Here is a 14,439-nt window from a genome sequence, read left to right as displayed (position 1 = left end):
AGGCCCTTTAAATGGCCAGCCCTGTCTCTGCTTTTTCATTTGTTTTTATTTTGAATTGAAGACTTGGGGTCTGTGTGTCTTCACAGCAGAAAGTAGCTTTTTGTGTGAGATTGTGTTTATGTGAGTGTGCTTGCAATGTTTACCTGTTGCATTTCCCGGTCCCCACTAAACGCTTTGAGTGTAGAAAAGACGGGGCTCCCTTGCTGCGTGGCTTGTGAATCTGTGAGATCTGTGATTTTATTTACAGGTGAAGTCTGCATTTCACACAAGTGCAGGGTAACATTACAAAAAGTCAAACAAAAGTCAGAGATGCATGTGCATGGAAGGGCAGGAATGCGCTGCTGTTGGCAGATTACAAATATTGAAATGGCTGTTGCTCGATGCCTCGTACCCAGGGCCTGCGTCAGGGAGCGAGCACCCTGTGTTGCACCACGGAAATCTGGCGGCTGTGAAGAGCCTCACTCTGGCCAGGTGTGGCTGCTGCAGCTGGTGTTGTGAATCAGGCCGACGCCACACACCTGCTCTTACCCGGCTATTTCACAACACCAGGGTGGCACCACACCACTGACTTCAGGATGGGACGCAGCCCCGGAGCAGAACAGCCGCCTGCAAAGAACGAGAACTGTACCTGTGAGCGCATTGCACTGGAGCGCCCGCCTCAGCTGTGCTGTGCTGAGAGTGTGACTGTGCAGGTCTATCTGTGGGGGGGTGTGAGAAGGAGGGCGTTAGAGTACATGGCCCCAAAATCCCAAGGACCCACACTTGCAAAACTTGTTCTCTCATTTACTTCTCTTCTGCTGCCCAATGTATCCTGCATACTGGGAAAACTGACCTGACATGTTGACTGCCCTTTTTGATCAATAAAATCAGTACACAAAGAATAATGTGCTGGTGCATATTTTGTTTGTTTGTTTGTGTGTTTGATTCTATTTCTTGCTTATTAGTTTTAAGTGAGGGGACATATTGATGTAATTTAATAAGCTTTTTTTTAGAATCTGCCCAGAATTTGTATTTATTGTACTTAAAATAATGAAGTTTTTTACTATATGATATTTATTATACATATTCTATCTCTTATTTTCTTTTAACAAAAACAATGATTCAATCCAGTACAGACCTACAATAATATAGCAAAGCCAAGTAACAGTTATGAATATGCACTCCTGTGAATCTCTCCACGGGTGAGCTGGTTTACTGTGGCCAGGAGAACAAGACACCAGAGCATGTGTAACGGAACAAGTTAATGAGAAACAAAATGTTCTTTTCTGCAGTGATGTAAGACAGATTTACTGAACTGTAACTTCCTTTTCATGATTAATCGGCACTTTGTCACGGCCAGCGGTGACGGAGCGAGAGATGCCAGACAGGCGCCTGTGTCTCCCCTCCTCTGTAGAGGCAGAGAGAAACTTTAAATACTCTAACATAACTCAAATGACTGTCAAACTGTCGCAGTCTGTCATACTAACTGTTAGTTTTGAAACAGTTTTCATCTAAAATCACAAAAACCCAGTGGAGTGCCTGGGGGGGAATCCTATGTAGACTTAAGCGGTTCTCCACAAATTATTCTTTGCCTTCAGTCAGACAGATTGCTTTGTGTTATTTTATCTCTGGTGAAATAAAACCCAGAGAGAAACATTACTGGCTGAGCACCATTACAGAACACACACAAATTAACATTACACTGGGACCCAAAGTTAAGACATTATCAGGTTTTCTGGAAGTGCAGTTTTAATCATAGAAAAAGACTGGTGACTGATCTTGATTTGACCTTTTTGCACAGCCCTTTTGAAGCTCTAGAACTGAATGTGGAATAATATTATGGGATGTACAGGCATTCTGTGGCACACCATGGGAAAAAGTACATTACAGTGCAGTGAGATCATGGTAAAATCTGATGCAGCCCTTGGGAAACCATGGCACAGTGTGAGTCTAGGGATAGGAAACCACTGTGAGGATTGAACTTGTTAAGCTGTCATGATGGACTGGTTTAAAATATTCTATGGTGATCCTTCCATAGAACTGGAGATTTCCTATGGAACTATGGTGCCCTGTTCAACTCCGAGGCCCACTCTAAATTCTGCTGGCTTCCATTTCGTCCTGACAGTGGTCCAGCTTGCTAGCTGGTTCTCTCCTGTTTGCCCCTTGTGACTTTGTCAAGGCCTTTATCAGAGTGCAGATCTTGGAAGGTAACTGAGGCGTTTCGCTACACAATCTCCTTGTGGCTGAAATCGCCCCACGGTGGTAATTCCACCCCTCCCCCCTGAGTTAGGGGAAATTTCCAGGCCCATCCTGCCAGGCACGAGCTGTGAGTAACATGGTGGAAGAAAAAATGTAAATAAAAAATTAAAGCAGTTTTCGCTGGTTCGACGGGGTATAAAGCCCTTCTGGTCTCCTCAGCTTTCCCATTTCATCAAACTCTCTCCTTGGCTTAATGGTGTGAGCTGGGTATGGCCGACGTCCCACAGCCCGCAACGATGGTCAATGGAGGCCAGCTGTCCCCACGAGGGCGATTCCAGGACCGCTCCTTTGTGGGTGAGGATGACTCCAAATCCAATTATGAGAAGTCGGGGAGCAGAGTCAACAGCCTGGTGTCTGAAAACCCCTCATTCTCAATGAGCCCCTTCGGCTACAACACACTGGATGCCGTGCCCAGCCACGAACACTACGCCAACACTGAGGTCCCTGGAAGAGTCCGCAAACAGAGGCCATCGCTGTTCCAGCTGACTATCGGCACAGAGGTGAGAATACAGTTCTCCAGCATTTCTCTCCTGCACAGGAGGAGGAAGGGCCGTAAGCTGCAGAGTGCACAAGCTTCAGCAGACCCCTGTTGTTATAGAGGTGATAGAGACATCTGTCTTGAGTATTCCCAGGGTGATCTCAAATGTTCCTCGGGTGTTTGCTTTGCAGCTTCCCACGCACCTATAAGATGCACACATTCAAGTGTGTGGAGATGATGAAAAAACGAAATGTGGGATATTTATAGAGATTTTCCTCTAACTATAATCTGTTGTGTGCACCCTTTATTCATTACTCTCAACCCAGGTCAATCTGAAGCTGTTTTATTTTTGTTTTGTTGAGTCTATGATGATGTCCTGTCCTGTCCTCTGTCCCCCAGGAGGACAGCTGCCCCCCGCCGGTGTACAACGACGTGAAGAGTGAGCAGGTGGATGGGGGGAAAGAGGAGGAGGGGGAGCAGGCTGCTGGGCTGATCGTGGAGCCTACGCGGTTCGGCTGGGTGAAGGGTGTGATGGTAAGGCTGGGACCGTTAAAATTACCAATAACCTACTCTTGGATGTGCGACACAATGGCCATGTTCCGCTTTGTGGGATTAACCTAAAAGATATATATATATTTTCAGAGACATTGACAAGATGCCCAGCCAAAGCTTTTGTTATGTTTTATTTTGCTTTGAAGTTTGTGCCTAGGCTAACTTCTGATATGCAGAATTTAAACTTGCCGATCAATGACCTTGGCACCTCTGTGAAATACACCATCTGTGAGACTGGACAGGTGCCTCTTGTCCCAGCTGTTATAGTCAGTGAGTTTGTGCTTTCTGAGGATGTTGTCATTGATGTTGCTTTCACTCCATGCACGGCCTGGGCGATCCCATGGCATGTGGGTCAGGGCTGACTTCCAAGTCCTGGAGAGAAAGTAATGGCTGTTATTTCTCTGCTCTCCAGATCCGCTGCATGCTCAATATCTGGGGCGTCATCCTCTACTTGCGTTTGCCCTGGATCACCTCACAGGCAGGCATTGGTATGTGTGTGCCAGGGTGTACAAATGTACTGGGGCAGACCAAAGCTCAACACGTAAGAATGCTACAGGATGTTCCCCAGACCTGCTGCAGTAAAAAACTTATTTGGCAACACTTTTTTTATTTCTGTGGGTAAAGTTGCACAGTTTTGTAATCTAACATAAGGTCACTATAAATATTTGTGAGACACCAAAGTGCTATTTCTCAGAGGTTGCATTTCTCTAAACCAGCAGGTCACATTAATAAATAAAAGAGGGGCGAGAGTCAGTTGCTGGGAAATAGTCTGTGTGCTGGAGTGAGATCCTGCTGTGCTGAGGATGGAGCAGTGCACACCGGCTGTCTGTGTAGTGTGTTGTTGCCTGCCTGGCAAAGGGGTTGTGAATTTGCCACCAGATTGTATCACTGTCCATCTTCTAAGTCCCATTTCCACCCTCAGGGCTGACCTGGATCATCATCCTGCTGTCTTCCTGTATCACCGGCATCACCGGACTGTCCACCAGTGCCATCGCCACCAACGGAAAGGTCAAAGGAGGTACGGCTGCTCTCCTCGCCCATGTGGGCCAAGCCGTGATTGTCATGCTGTTCTGAAGGGGTGACTACCTTGGTCACGGAGAGCTGTGTTGTGGTCATTTTGAAAGGCAGACAGACAGGCAGACAGGTAGACAGACAGACAGGCAGGCAGGCAGGCAGCTTGGCAGGAAGACAGGCAGGTAACATTACTTGAAATTGTGCTGGTGCTGCAGCTGAATGCCAGCTATGGCAATTACTGGGCTGCTCTCTGCTTCCTCAGTAAAAGGAGTCTCCCCTTCTCCTTCACTCCGCAGGCGGGACATACTTCCTGATCTCCCGCAGCCTGGGGCCGGAACTGGGTGGCTCCATTGGGCTTATCTTCGCGTTCGCCAATGCTGTGGCCGTGGCCATGCACACTGTGGGCTTCGCCGAAACCGTGCAGGTTCTCATGCAGGTCAGGAGGAGGCATGGGGGTTGGGGAAGTGGGCAAACATTAATCGGCTATTAGTTAGCAGCTATTTAGTTGTCAGCTTTCTGTTTTCTGTTTTGATTTAAATAATTAACCTGAATTTGATGTGCCAGGCAAAGTCTTTGAGGAACAGTTCTTTATTTGCATTGTAAGGGAGACCACTTCTGATATTGGGGTTGTTTTCAGTCACCGCTTTTTTGTTAGCAAGTACATATAAATTTGACAAATATGGTTAGTTTTGGGGTCTCCAAACAACAAATGAGTCTCACTGGAGGGTTCTGGGCAGTGGGGCTTCTCTAGTGAAGTTCCTGTGTTACTGACATCACTTTCTATCTCCCAGGAGAACGGCTCCAGTATGGTGGACCGCCTCAATGACATTCGCATCATCGGGGTGATCACTGTCACTTTCCTGCTGGCGATCTCGCTAGCTGGCATGGAATGGGAGGCCAAGGTGGGCACACACACACACACACACATCTTCGAGGAGTGTCAAAGGCAAAAGGAGTTCTAGTCTCAGTCTGTTGTGAGCTCTGCAGAAGACACTTAAGAGGTTTCAATGAAAATGCCTGGGAAATCAGACCTGGTATATTATATATAAACCCATATTTTTGCAGTGTAGAATCGTAAAGGTCTGTAGGATTTGTTGATGCACTCTGTTGCTCTGTGATGCACAGAGTTGGGTTTGTGTACTGATTCAAGTGTCATTGTTTTATTTATTTATGTACTGTATGTATTTATTTTGTGCAGGCCCAGGTTCTGTTCTTCCTGGTCATCATGATCTCCTTTGTGAACTACATCGTGGGGACGATCATACCTGCGACTGTGGAGAAACAGGCTAAAGGCTTCTTCAGTTACAGAGGTGAAGCTGCTGTTTTCTCTCTCGGCGTTCTAGAGGCCTGCACTGCAATCCACACCATTCCACTGTCGTGACTCCCGAAGTGCCAAAAAACAAACAGATTTGCCTTCTTGCTGTATACTTACCTGTGCTTTGTCTTCATTAGGGTGTGCTTTTTCTGCTTTAAGTCGAACAGTTTTGTTCTCTATTTACTGGAACACCAATCCCATTACAGTCTATCCCTTTTCCAGCTGACATTTTCGCTGAAAACTTTGTGCCACACTGGAGAGGAGCTGAGGGGAGCTTCTTTGGCATGTTCTCCATATTCTTCCCCTCCGCAACAGGCATCCTCGCAGGAGCCAACATCTCGGGGGACCTGAAGGTAGGCGGGGAGGTGGTAGCTTTTTTAAGTATTGCACTACTGGTTGCTCCACTTTGCAGGTGCAGGTGGGGTTTATCGCTGGCTACAACCAATCAACCCATCTCTCTACCTCTCTGCTTGTCTCTCTTTCTCTTTCTACAATCTCAGGACCCCGCGGTAGCCATTCCTAGAGGAACCATGCTGGCAATTTTCTGGACAACGATATCCTATCTCATAATCTCAGCAACTATTGGTGAGTCAGAGCAGCCTAACTTTTTCAAGTCTAAGTCAATTCTGCTGAACATAAATGGGCGGCACAACCCCCCCACACTGGCTAATGAATTGCAATATCCGTATGAAGTGGAGATTTCAGTGTTTAAGAAAAAAATCACAATAAGAGAAAACTAAAACAGGAATGTCAATGTCAGATTTGTAGGTTCAGTATTTATTTAATTGCATATTTTTGTGTTTCATTCTGTGTGTGTGTGTGTGTGTGTGTGTGTTCTCAGGATCGTGTGTCATTCGTGATGCTTCCGGTAGTATAAACGACACCCTGCAGACCACTGGGAAGGATTGCGTGGGTCTGGGCTGCAATTATGGCTGGGATTTCTCCGAATGTACCAACAATGGTACATGCCCCTATGGTATCAGCAACTACTACCAGGTAACTGAATAAAGGCTGATAAGCAAGGATTCGGAAACAGCCAGATTAACTCCTCTCTGCCCCACTGATCTGTCAGTCTGCTGCCCTGGCTTAGCTGTGCGTGGGTCGATCTTGCCCAGAGGTGTCTGTTCTCATTTTGCAGCTACTGCTTTCAAGTGGGGCCCTGGTGCATAGATATATGTATAACTATCGAAGTATATACTTGAAAACAAAATCTGTGAAAATCTGCTGACGTGTCATGGTGGTTTTTGTAGTGAGAAGAGAAAACCTGCGTGAAATCAACACATTCATTTTATTTGCTGTATCTTGCATACCAGTTGTGGATCATGCATCATTCCTACATGGAAATGTCTCTGTGTCTTCCCAAGCACTGACACAGTGAGTCCTGACTCTGGCAGGGCAGTGGGACAGTGGGGAAATGCCAGGGGGGCTTGTACTGTGCGTGGTGCCCTCACTCACACACTCTCTGTCTTTCTGTCTCTCTCTTGCTCTCTTTCTCTATGCAGAGTATGAGCATGGTGTCTGGGTTTGCTCCTCTCATCACGGCTGGGATTTTCGGGGCGACCCTGTCCTCAGCCCTGGCCTGCCTCGTCTCAGCGCCCAAAGTCTTCCAGGTACAGCCCTCCCCGACCCCCTCCACTACCTACATCCCTGCAGCAACTGTTTCTGTTGTGTATGAGGTCAAGCTTGAGCAGAGAAAAATCCCAGTTTTTAAGTATTTGCTTTTTAATTGGTGTTTTCAAAGATATGTTTTTGTAAAAATGTTGAGTTGCTTTTGGTTTTACAGTTGTACTGAAGTTACCCTCCTGTTAAAAAGAACAGGATTAAAATTAATAACCTACAATGCACAATAAGGGGAAGTAAATGATTGTCTTGCAAAAGGCTACATGCTGTTTAATTTTGTTTCTCATTAAGGCCTCAGTTTTATCTATCTGTAAGACTTTGTTCTTTATTTTGTTTTACATGAAAGTCCAACAAGGTTGCTTCCAGCGCAGGAATAACACTGCGTGGGATCAGTTATGTACAATTTGAGGGCTTTGATATTTTATTCATGCAACAAAATGAAGGCCTTCTCAAAGAGAAAATGTGTGCACTAATTAGTTCCCACTCGTCTGTGTTTGTTTACAGTGTCTCTGCAAAGACAACCTCTACCCTCTAATCGGCGTCTTTGGCAAAGGCTATGGGAAGAATGATGAGCCAATCAGAGGCTATATTCTGACCTATGTCATTGCCGTCTGCTTCATTTTGATTGGTAGGTTCGCCCCTTTAGTAGTCCATGAGGTCAATGTGTGCAACAGAGTCACAAGCCCCTGCATAAGGCGAGGATGACAGTGTAAATAACCTTCTGCCCATCTTATCCCTGACCTGGGGCCTTATCCATCTTAGACCGTTGTTTCTCTTTTCCATGCCCAGCTGAGCTGAACACCATCGCTCCCATCATCTCCAACTTCTTCCTGTGCTCATACGCTCTCATCAACTTCAGCTGCTTCCACGCCTCCATCACCAACTCCCCAGGTAAGGTTGTGGCGCAGTAACCCAGACTCCCCTCGCCCGCCCACTTCCCCGACGTAGAACACCACTGATTGGAATTCTTGGCTCCAAGATTCTCTGCTGGCAAACTATTCTATTAAATCTTGAATTCGTAAGCAGAACTGAGTTTTGAAAACACAAACAGAAGAGTAAGCAGAGTCTCTCCCAGGCTCGGCCGGTGCCACGCAGACACTGACACTGATCTGAACTGTGCTCTAGAGCAACTGTGGCAACAACCGCTACACTGTGCTCTCCAGCCCTTTACTGTATTCCAGAGCTGTGTCAGATTGAAATGAGCGGCCTTGGCACTGAGACAATACAAGTGCCTCAGTCTTGTACTTCCTGCTGGGTCTGAATGTAGAGAGGCCATTGATACCACGGAGGGAGGTGGGGCTATTTCCAATACCTGACTCTGGCTGGCTCTTTTCTTAGGCAGTTTATTCTGTGTCTTCCTGCTTCACCCCCTAGGGTGGCGCCCTTCATTCAGGTTTTACAGTAAGTGGGCGTCTCTGGTGGGCGCCATTGTCTCTGTGGTGATCATGTTCCTGCTGACGTGGTGGGCGGCTCTGATCGCTCTGGGAATCGTTATCTTCCTCCTGGGCTACGTGCTCTACAAGAAACCCTGTGAGTCCCTCCCAAGAGGCACAATAACAAGAATACACACACACACACACACACACACACACACACACATTGGCCCTCGAGACACACACCACACACTGCCACTGCTAAGACCTTACCTTGACCCTGATTGACTGTCTTCTGTTGTGAATTTCAGCCGTTAACTGGGGTTCCTCAGTCCAGGCTGGGTCATACAACATGGCTCTGTCCTATTCCATCGGACTGAACCATGTGGAAGACCACATCAAGAACTACAGGTGATTACCCCAACGCTGGGGTTTAATTGTGTCATCACACTGGGCTTGTAAGTGGTGGGTCATGGGCTCAGATCCTGGGTGAGACAAGGTTCTCTGAGGTGCTGAGCAAGGTTCTCTACCCAGAATGCTCCAATGAAAACCTAGCTATGTAATAGTGTACCTGTGTAAGTCACACCAGCAAAATAAATTAAATTAAGTGTGTTTCTGTTACAATTCTGCGGTGGGGCAGCAGGACCCTCTTCAGGACCCTCTTCAGCACTCTTCAACTCTAGCATTGTCTGGAGTCCTAGAGGTTAGTCAGCCCCTGACTCTCAACACTATTGCAACTCAGTGCCTGTGGTTTGTGATGTGCTGTCTCTCTCCCCTGCCTTAGGCCACAGTGTTTGGTCCTCACTGGGCCGCCCAGCTGCCGTCCTGTCCTCGTTGACTTTGTTGCCACCTTCACTAAAAACCTGAGCCTCATGATGTGTGGAAACGTTGTCATTGTGAGTCCCGCTCCTCCTTCTCTGCCATTGATTTATTTCCTGTACCCCTCCCGCATGAGCACAAGCAATTCCAAACTACTGGAAAGGAATTACAATATTTGTACGGCTGACCATGAAGGACCGCTCATGACTTTGTCTGGCTCTCTTCCTTTCAGGGGCCACCCACTGTGGATGCCCAGGAGGTGGCGTTCAGCAGCAGCCATGTGACCTGGTTGAACCAGAGGAAGGTGAGGTCGTTCTACCATGGGATTGTGGCGGAGGACCTGCGCAGCGGGGCACGGATGCTGCTCCAGGTGAGCCACCAGCTTCCCCAGTACCAGTGTAGGTCCAGCAAAGTGAACAGAGCTGGCTGATGTATGAAGACGAGGCACCATGTGGGCCCAAACACACCCAGGCTCCTTTGTCCTGTCCTGCTGTGCATTATAGTTGATAGACATTTGTTTTCCACCTGTCTCTGAAACAATCCATCTATATATCTTTATTTTTTTTAACTGAAGTCTGTCTCAAACTGGTCCCCTGACTTCTTTGTGCAATAAATTAAATGTTGCAGTTCTTGTTGTTTTCATGAAATGCCTTTCTGTGTGGTATACATTCAGGCTGCGGGTCTTGGCAGGATCAAGCCAAATGTCCTCTTAATGGGATTCAAGAAGAATTGGCAGAGCGATCGACCCTGCAACATTGAGAACTATATCGGCATCATACAGTGAGTGGAGCATAGTCCTCACTCTTCTCCCCTGATGCGCCCACACTGCCATTCCCAGAATCCTCTCTTTACTTCAGGATTTGTGAGAGTGTTTCGATGTAAAGACACCGATTCCTACGACGTGAAAATGGACTTGCAATTTGACTACCAGCGTGTGAATGCTTTGGTGTGTGTTTTTATTTCTTCTTTCCAGCGATGCCTTTGACCTCCGCTACGGAGTCTGTCTGTTTCGAAAGAAGGAAGGCCTGGACCTGTCAAGAAGCATGCAAGCAGACAGTAAGTGAAGAGCTACCGAGAATAAAGCAGAGCAGCAGCCGTGGAAGGGGGCGGGGAGAGAGTGCAGAACATGGGTTTCTGGATTCAATTCGCTTCAGTTTCACACCCAGCTGTGGAAACCCTGTGTCCAGCAGTAGTGTGTCTCTGATAATTCGTTAGTAATTGTATCTGTTTGGGGATGAAGTAGGCAGTATTTGGAAGTACAAGTAATGTACCTCTCTCATGTCCCCACTCAACCCAGTATTTGAGCACAGAACCCATCTCCATGGCAACAGAACCTCTCCAGCACATGGGGGATTTTCGGTGCCTCCTGCTTCACATGGTACTAAAAATACATGTGCTCTCACTCTCTCTCTCTGTCCCTCTCTCTAAATATACATGTATTCACAGAGATGATTGTGTATATCACTTATTTATACTTTTGCATTGTATACCAATGTTTGGTTAATGCATTGATGTAAATTGACTGCAACATGTCCACCTGATGCGGACTGCTCTATCCCAGGGATTCCTGATATGTTAGGGCCCGAAGAGCAGCCCAGCACTGCTTTCCAGACCAAGCAGGGCAAGAAGACCATTGACATTTACTGGCTCTTTGACGATGGGGGTAAGTCAACATTTATCCATCATGTGACCTTTCAAGAACCTGTAATGAGAAGTGTGAGGGGAGAGGGTATGAGGACGTGTCTCAAATACTGTTGTCTTGAGACTCTGACCCCCATGTGCCCCAATGGACTTCTGGTGTGCATTGCCACCTGGTTTCAGACCCCTTAGGAAACATTTATATGGGAATTCAGCGTAGCGTGTGTGTTGAGCCATGTGTCCCCCCTTGCCTGCAGGCCTGACCCTGCTCATCCCGTACCTCCTGACGCGGAGGAAGCGCTGGCAGACCTGCAAGGTGCGTGTCTTCGTGGGTGGAGAGATCAACAAGGTGGATGAGCAGAGGAAGGCGTGAGTACTCCACAATCCCTCCTCCATCACCCTCGACTGGCCTGGTGCATGCTGGGTACTGCTCAGACTTTCTTCTCTATGGCACACACTGTGACAGACAAATGAATTAGATTATTCTTTAAATATATATATATATATATATATATATATATATATATATATATATATATATCACATCTAAGCTAACCCTGCTGACATACAGCTTGAACTTGTTGTTGTTATTGTCCACAACAATAGCATCTGGCATCTAGTTGCAGTTACGCGCTCTGAACAACACAGCCTAAATTACGTAGACATTTCTGTAGCAAAATCCCAAATGTGTATCTTGCAGAAGCCTCCAAATGCAACTAACTGCTTATGGCGCTGTCAGGATGAATAGAATGAGTGGGGCTTCACTCTGTAACGGCATGTGCTTCCCACTGTGGGTTTGCTCTGGCCCCTCTGGGCAGATTAACTTCAGTAATATGGGTTTCCTGTGCTGAGGTATCAGAACCTGCTCCCTGTCTCCTCTCCAGGTTCATGGCTCTGCTCAACAAGTTTCGTCTGGGTTTCCATGATGTCCAGGTGCTTCCAGACATCAACGAGGCACCACGCCCTGAACAGTGAGACCTTTTGTCTTTCTTTCTTTCTTTGTTTTCTTTCCTCTGCTCTTGTTTTTCCACATTTGCATTAGGTCTCTCCTAATTCCTGACATTTTGTCACTTTGAGTTTTTTTTATATTTTTCCATCAATTGAAATTATTACTTTTTTACTTCACTTCTGTTTACTTCACGTGTTTTTAGGTCCCTGTAGGTTTCAGCATGCACCTGCCTTCCAGTCATGCCCACACTTTGAGGACGGGATACAGAGACTGTCTTGCACGTTTTGTGTTCATGATGAGATATATATACTAATATTAAAGTTAGTTATGTGATACATGCAGACATCTTAAACAACTTCTCCAGTCTCCCTGCAGATATGTGACTATGAATTGGAGCTCTGTCTGTTTTCATTGCTGATCTCTATCCTGTGGGGCTCCGGCAACACTTGTTTTCTTTGCATAGCTTGAAGAGATTTGAGGACCTGCTGGGACCTTACCGACTGAACGGCGTCTTCAAGGACGAAAACGTGGTCAATTCAATGAAAAGAGAATCCCCCTGGATGATAACAGATGAAGAGCTAGAGAGAAACAAGGCCAAGGTGAACGTGCACTCCCTCTGCCCTACTAAGTTGATTCATGAAGCCAGTGATAAAGTGCTCATACTACTTCAAATGGAATTCACAAACAAATAAGTGTAGCTGGAGATTTTCTTTCTCTCACAGTCCCCGTAATTAAATTTGGTAGAAAAATGTTACTGACGAGATCATGCATATTGATAGCTATTCTATCCTTTTGCCAATGGTGAAAGTTAGATTAGAATGACTTTCAATAAAATGTGCTCTTTCCTTTCACAATAGTCCCTCCGACAGGTCCGTCTGAACGAAATTGTGCTGGATTACTCCAGAGATGCAGCGCTGGTCGTCCTGTGAGTATGCAAACTGGCACAAGGGCACACAGCGATCCCCAAGCATAATAGGCAGAGCACCACGCCACACAGCTCTGTGGGGTTTATACTTAAAACATTATCGCAACAATTTTGAGATCTGCTGATAGGAGGCTGTTGTGCCTGGGGGGTTTTATGGTTGTTTTTAAAAGCATTTATCATCAAAAACCAGTGTGGCATGTGGCTCATTTGCATTTTTAATTAAAAAGAATATAGAGGTCGGTAGGGGTCAATTTCTTTCTTAATGACCATCAGACACGCACCACTTTAGACCTTCCCACCCTGATTTCTATCTCACTCAGATCATTAATGTAGCAAGTTTTACTGTTTTACAAGGTCCCATTAGTTCCAGCCAGTGCTTACCCTTCAGCCCATGTTGTTTTACAGTGCTGTTGAATGTCAGCGTGTGTGCTTAGATTGCTTTCCTGCGCCACCCTCTAGGCAGGTGGGTGCTGTTGAAGCAGAAGGTCTTATTAAGAGTCTAGCACAGCTTGCAGAGCTTCCTTGCAGTTTAAATCTGTACAGCATAACAGATGCACAAGCTCTCTGGCAAAGACACTGAGCAGAAGAGGAATGGGGCCCTGGCTCTGGCACAGAAGTGATTTTGACTCACCGTGTTTATTCCAACATCTTCACTGCCTGCCTGGCACTGCCTATGAAAGCTTCAGGAAACCTTGCACCTAAATCGACTGTGAAAAATGTTCAGTATATCATTATATAGTGATCCCATTGATTGAGACCCCAGGCTGCTATTTGTCACTCAGGAATAGGACTGCTATTGATAAACAAGCGAGTCTAGAGGGGTTGGTGTGGGCAGGATTTCTGCTGTGTGGGTGCAAGTACTGGGCCTGGCCTAGGGTTTCACTGTTGCCTCTCTCTGCCAGGACCATGCCAGTGGGCCAGAGAGGGAAGTGCCCCAGCACTCTCTACATGGCCTGGCTGGAGACCCTCTCCCAGGACCTGCGACCCCCAGTCCTCTTCGTCAGGGGCAACCAGGAGAACGTCTTGACCTTCTACTGCCAATAGCACTAACACACGGGCTACGCTCTGCTACTGCCCTCACACACACACACACTCAAACAGACGACAAACCACACCTGGGACTGGTCTTCTTGCCAGCAGCACAGATGCAGAGGTCCAGGAATGGCCCTGATTGAGGCGTCTCTGGGGAGCTGGGGTGAGGGAGAGGGTAGAAAAAACATTTCCAATTCATGTTACCAAGCCTTTGTATTCTATTTTTTATTTATCATATTAACAGTATCCATTATCCATATACCCTGAGGACTGCAGCATAAACTGTAGTGTAATATTGAGTCCTCAGACCTGCCCTGTGTATATAACCAATAGGACCTCAGTGTAGTAGCTAATTGCTGTTTAACCTGCAGTTCTGAAGAAATCTTCTTATGAAGATTATACATGTATGTGTTTGAAATGTAACATTCTAAATAAAATTGTTTGTTTGCACTCTATTCCAAACTCCCGTTGCTGGTAGGTCAATAT

The 14,439-nt window shown here is 46.5% G+C and overlaps 1 protein-coding gene across 1 annotated transcript; it reads left to right on the top strand.

The window, feature by feature from the left end:
* Positions 1-2,423: 2,423 nt before the first annotated feature.
* On the top strand, positions 2,424-14,408 carry slc12a3 (solute carrier family 12 member 3). The gene is made up of 25 exons (XM_066713511.1): positions 2,424-2,738; positions 3,116-3,250; positions 3,681-3,756; positions 4,191-4,286; positions 4,579-4,718; positions 5,074-5,184; positions 5,481-5,592; positions 5,820-5,950; positions 6,098-6,182; positions 6,439-6,593; positions 7,100-7,207; positions 7,722-7,845; positions 8,007-8,108; positions 8,592-8,747; positions 8,902-9,001; positions 9,375-9,486; positions 9,642-9,779; positions 10,083-10,189; positions 10,383-10,465; positions 10,971-11,072; positions 11,305-11,416; positions 11,932-12,018; positions 12,460-12,595; positions 12,854-12,921; positions 13,824-14,408. The coding sequence occupies exons 1-25, from the start codon at positions 2,448-2,450 to the stop codon at positions 13,963-13,965; spliced, it is 3,009 nt and encodes a 1,002-aa protein (XP_066569608.1). The 5' UTR covers positions 2,424-2,447; the 3' UTR covers positions 13,966-14,408.
* The last annotated feature ends 31 nt before the right edge of the window (positions 14,409-14,439 follow it).

This window comes from Amia ocellicauda, chromosome 9 (assembly GCF_036373705.1).
Source record: "Amia ocellicauda isolate fAmiCal2 chromosome 9, fAmiCal2.hap1, whole genome shotgun sequence".
Taxonomy (NCBI): Eukaryota; Metazoa; Chordata; class Actinopteri; order Amiiformes; family Amiidae; genus Amia; species Amia ocellicauda.
The sequence above is the reverse complement of the archived record's forward strand: the minus strand, read 5'-3'. Positions and strand labels throughout refer to the sequence as shown.

Coding starts and splice junctions, on each gene's coding strand:
- slc12a3 (XM_066713511.1), top strand. CDS start 2,448: ATGGCCGACGTCCCACAGCCCGCAACGATGGTCAATGGAGGCCAGCTG. Junction 4,287..4,578: donor CAACGGAAAGGTCAAAGGAG/GTACGGCTGCTC, acceptor TTCACTCCGCAG/GCGGGACATACTTCCTGATC. Junction 8,748..8,901: donor CGTGCTCTACAAGAAACCCT/GTGAGTCCCTCC, acceptor TGTGAATTTCAG/CCGTTAACTGGGGTTCCTCA.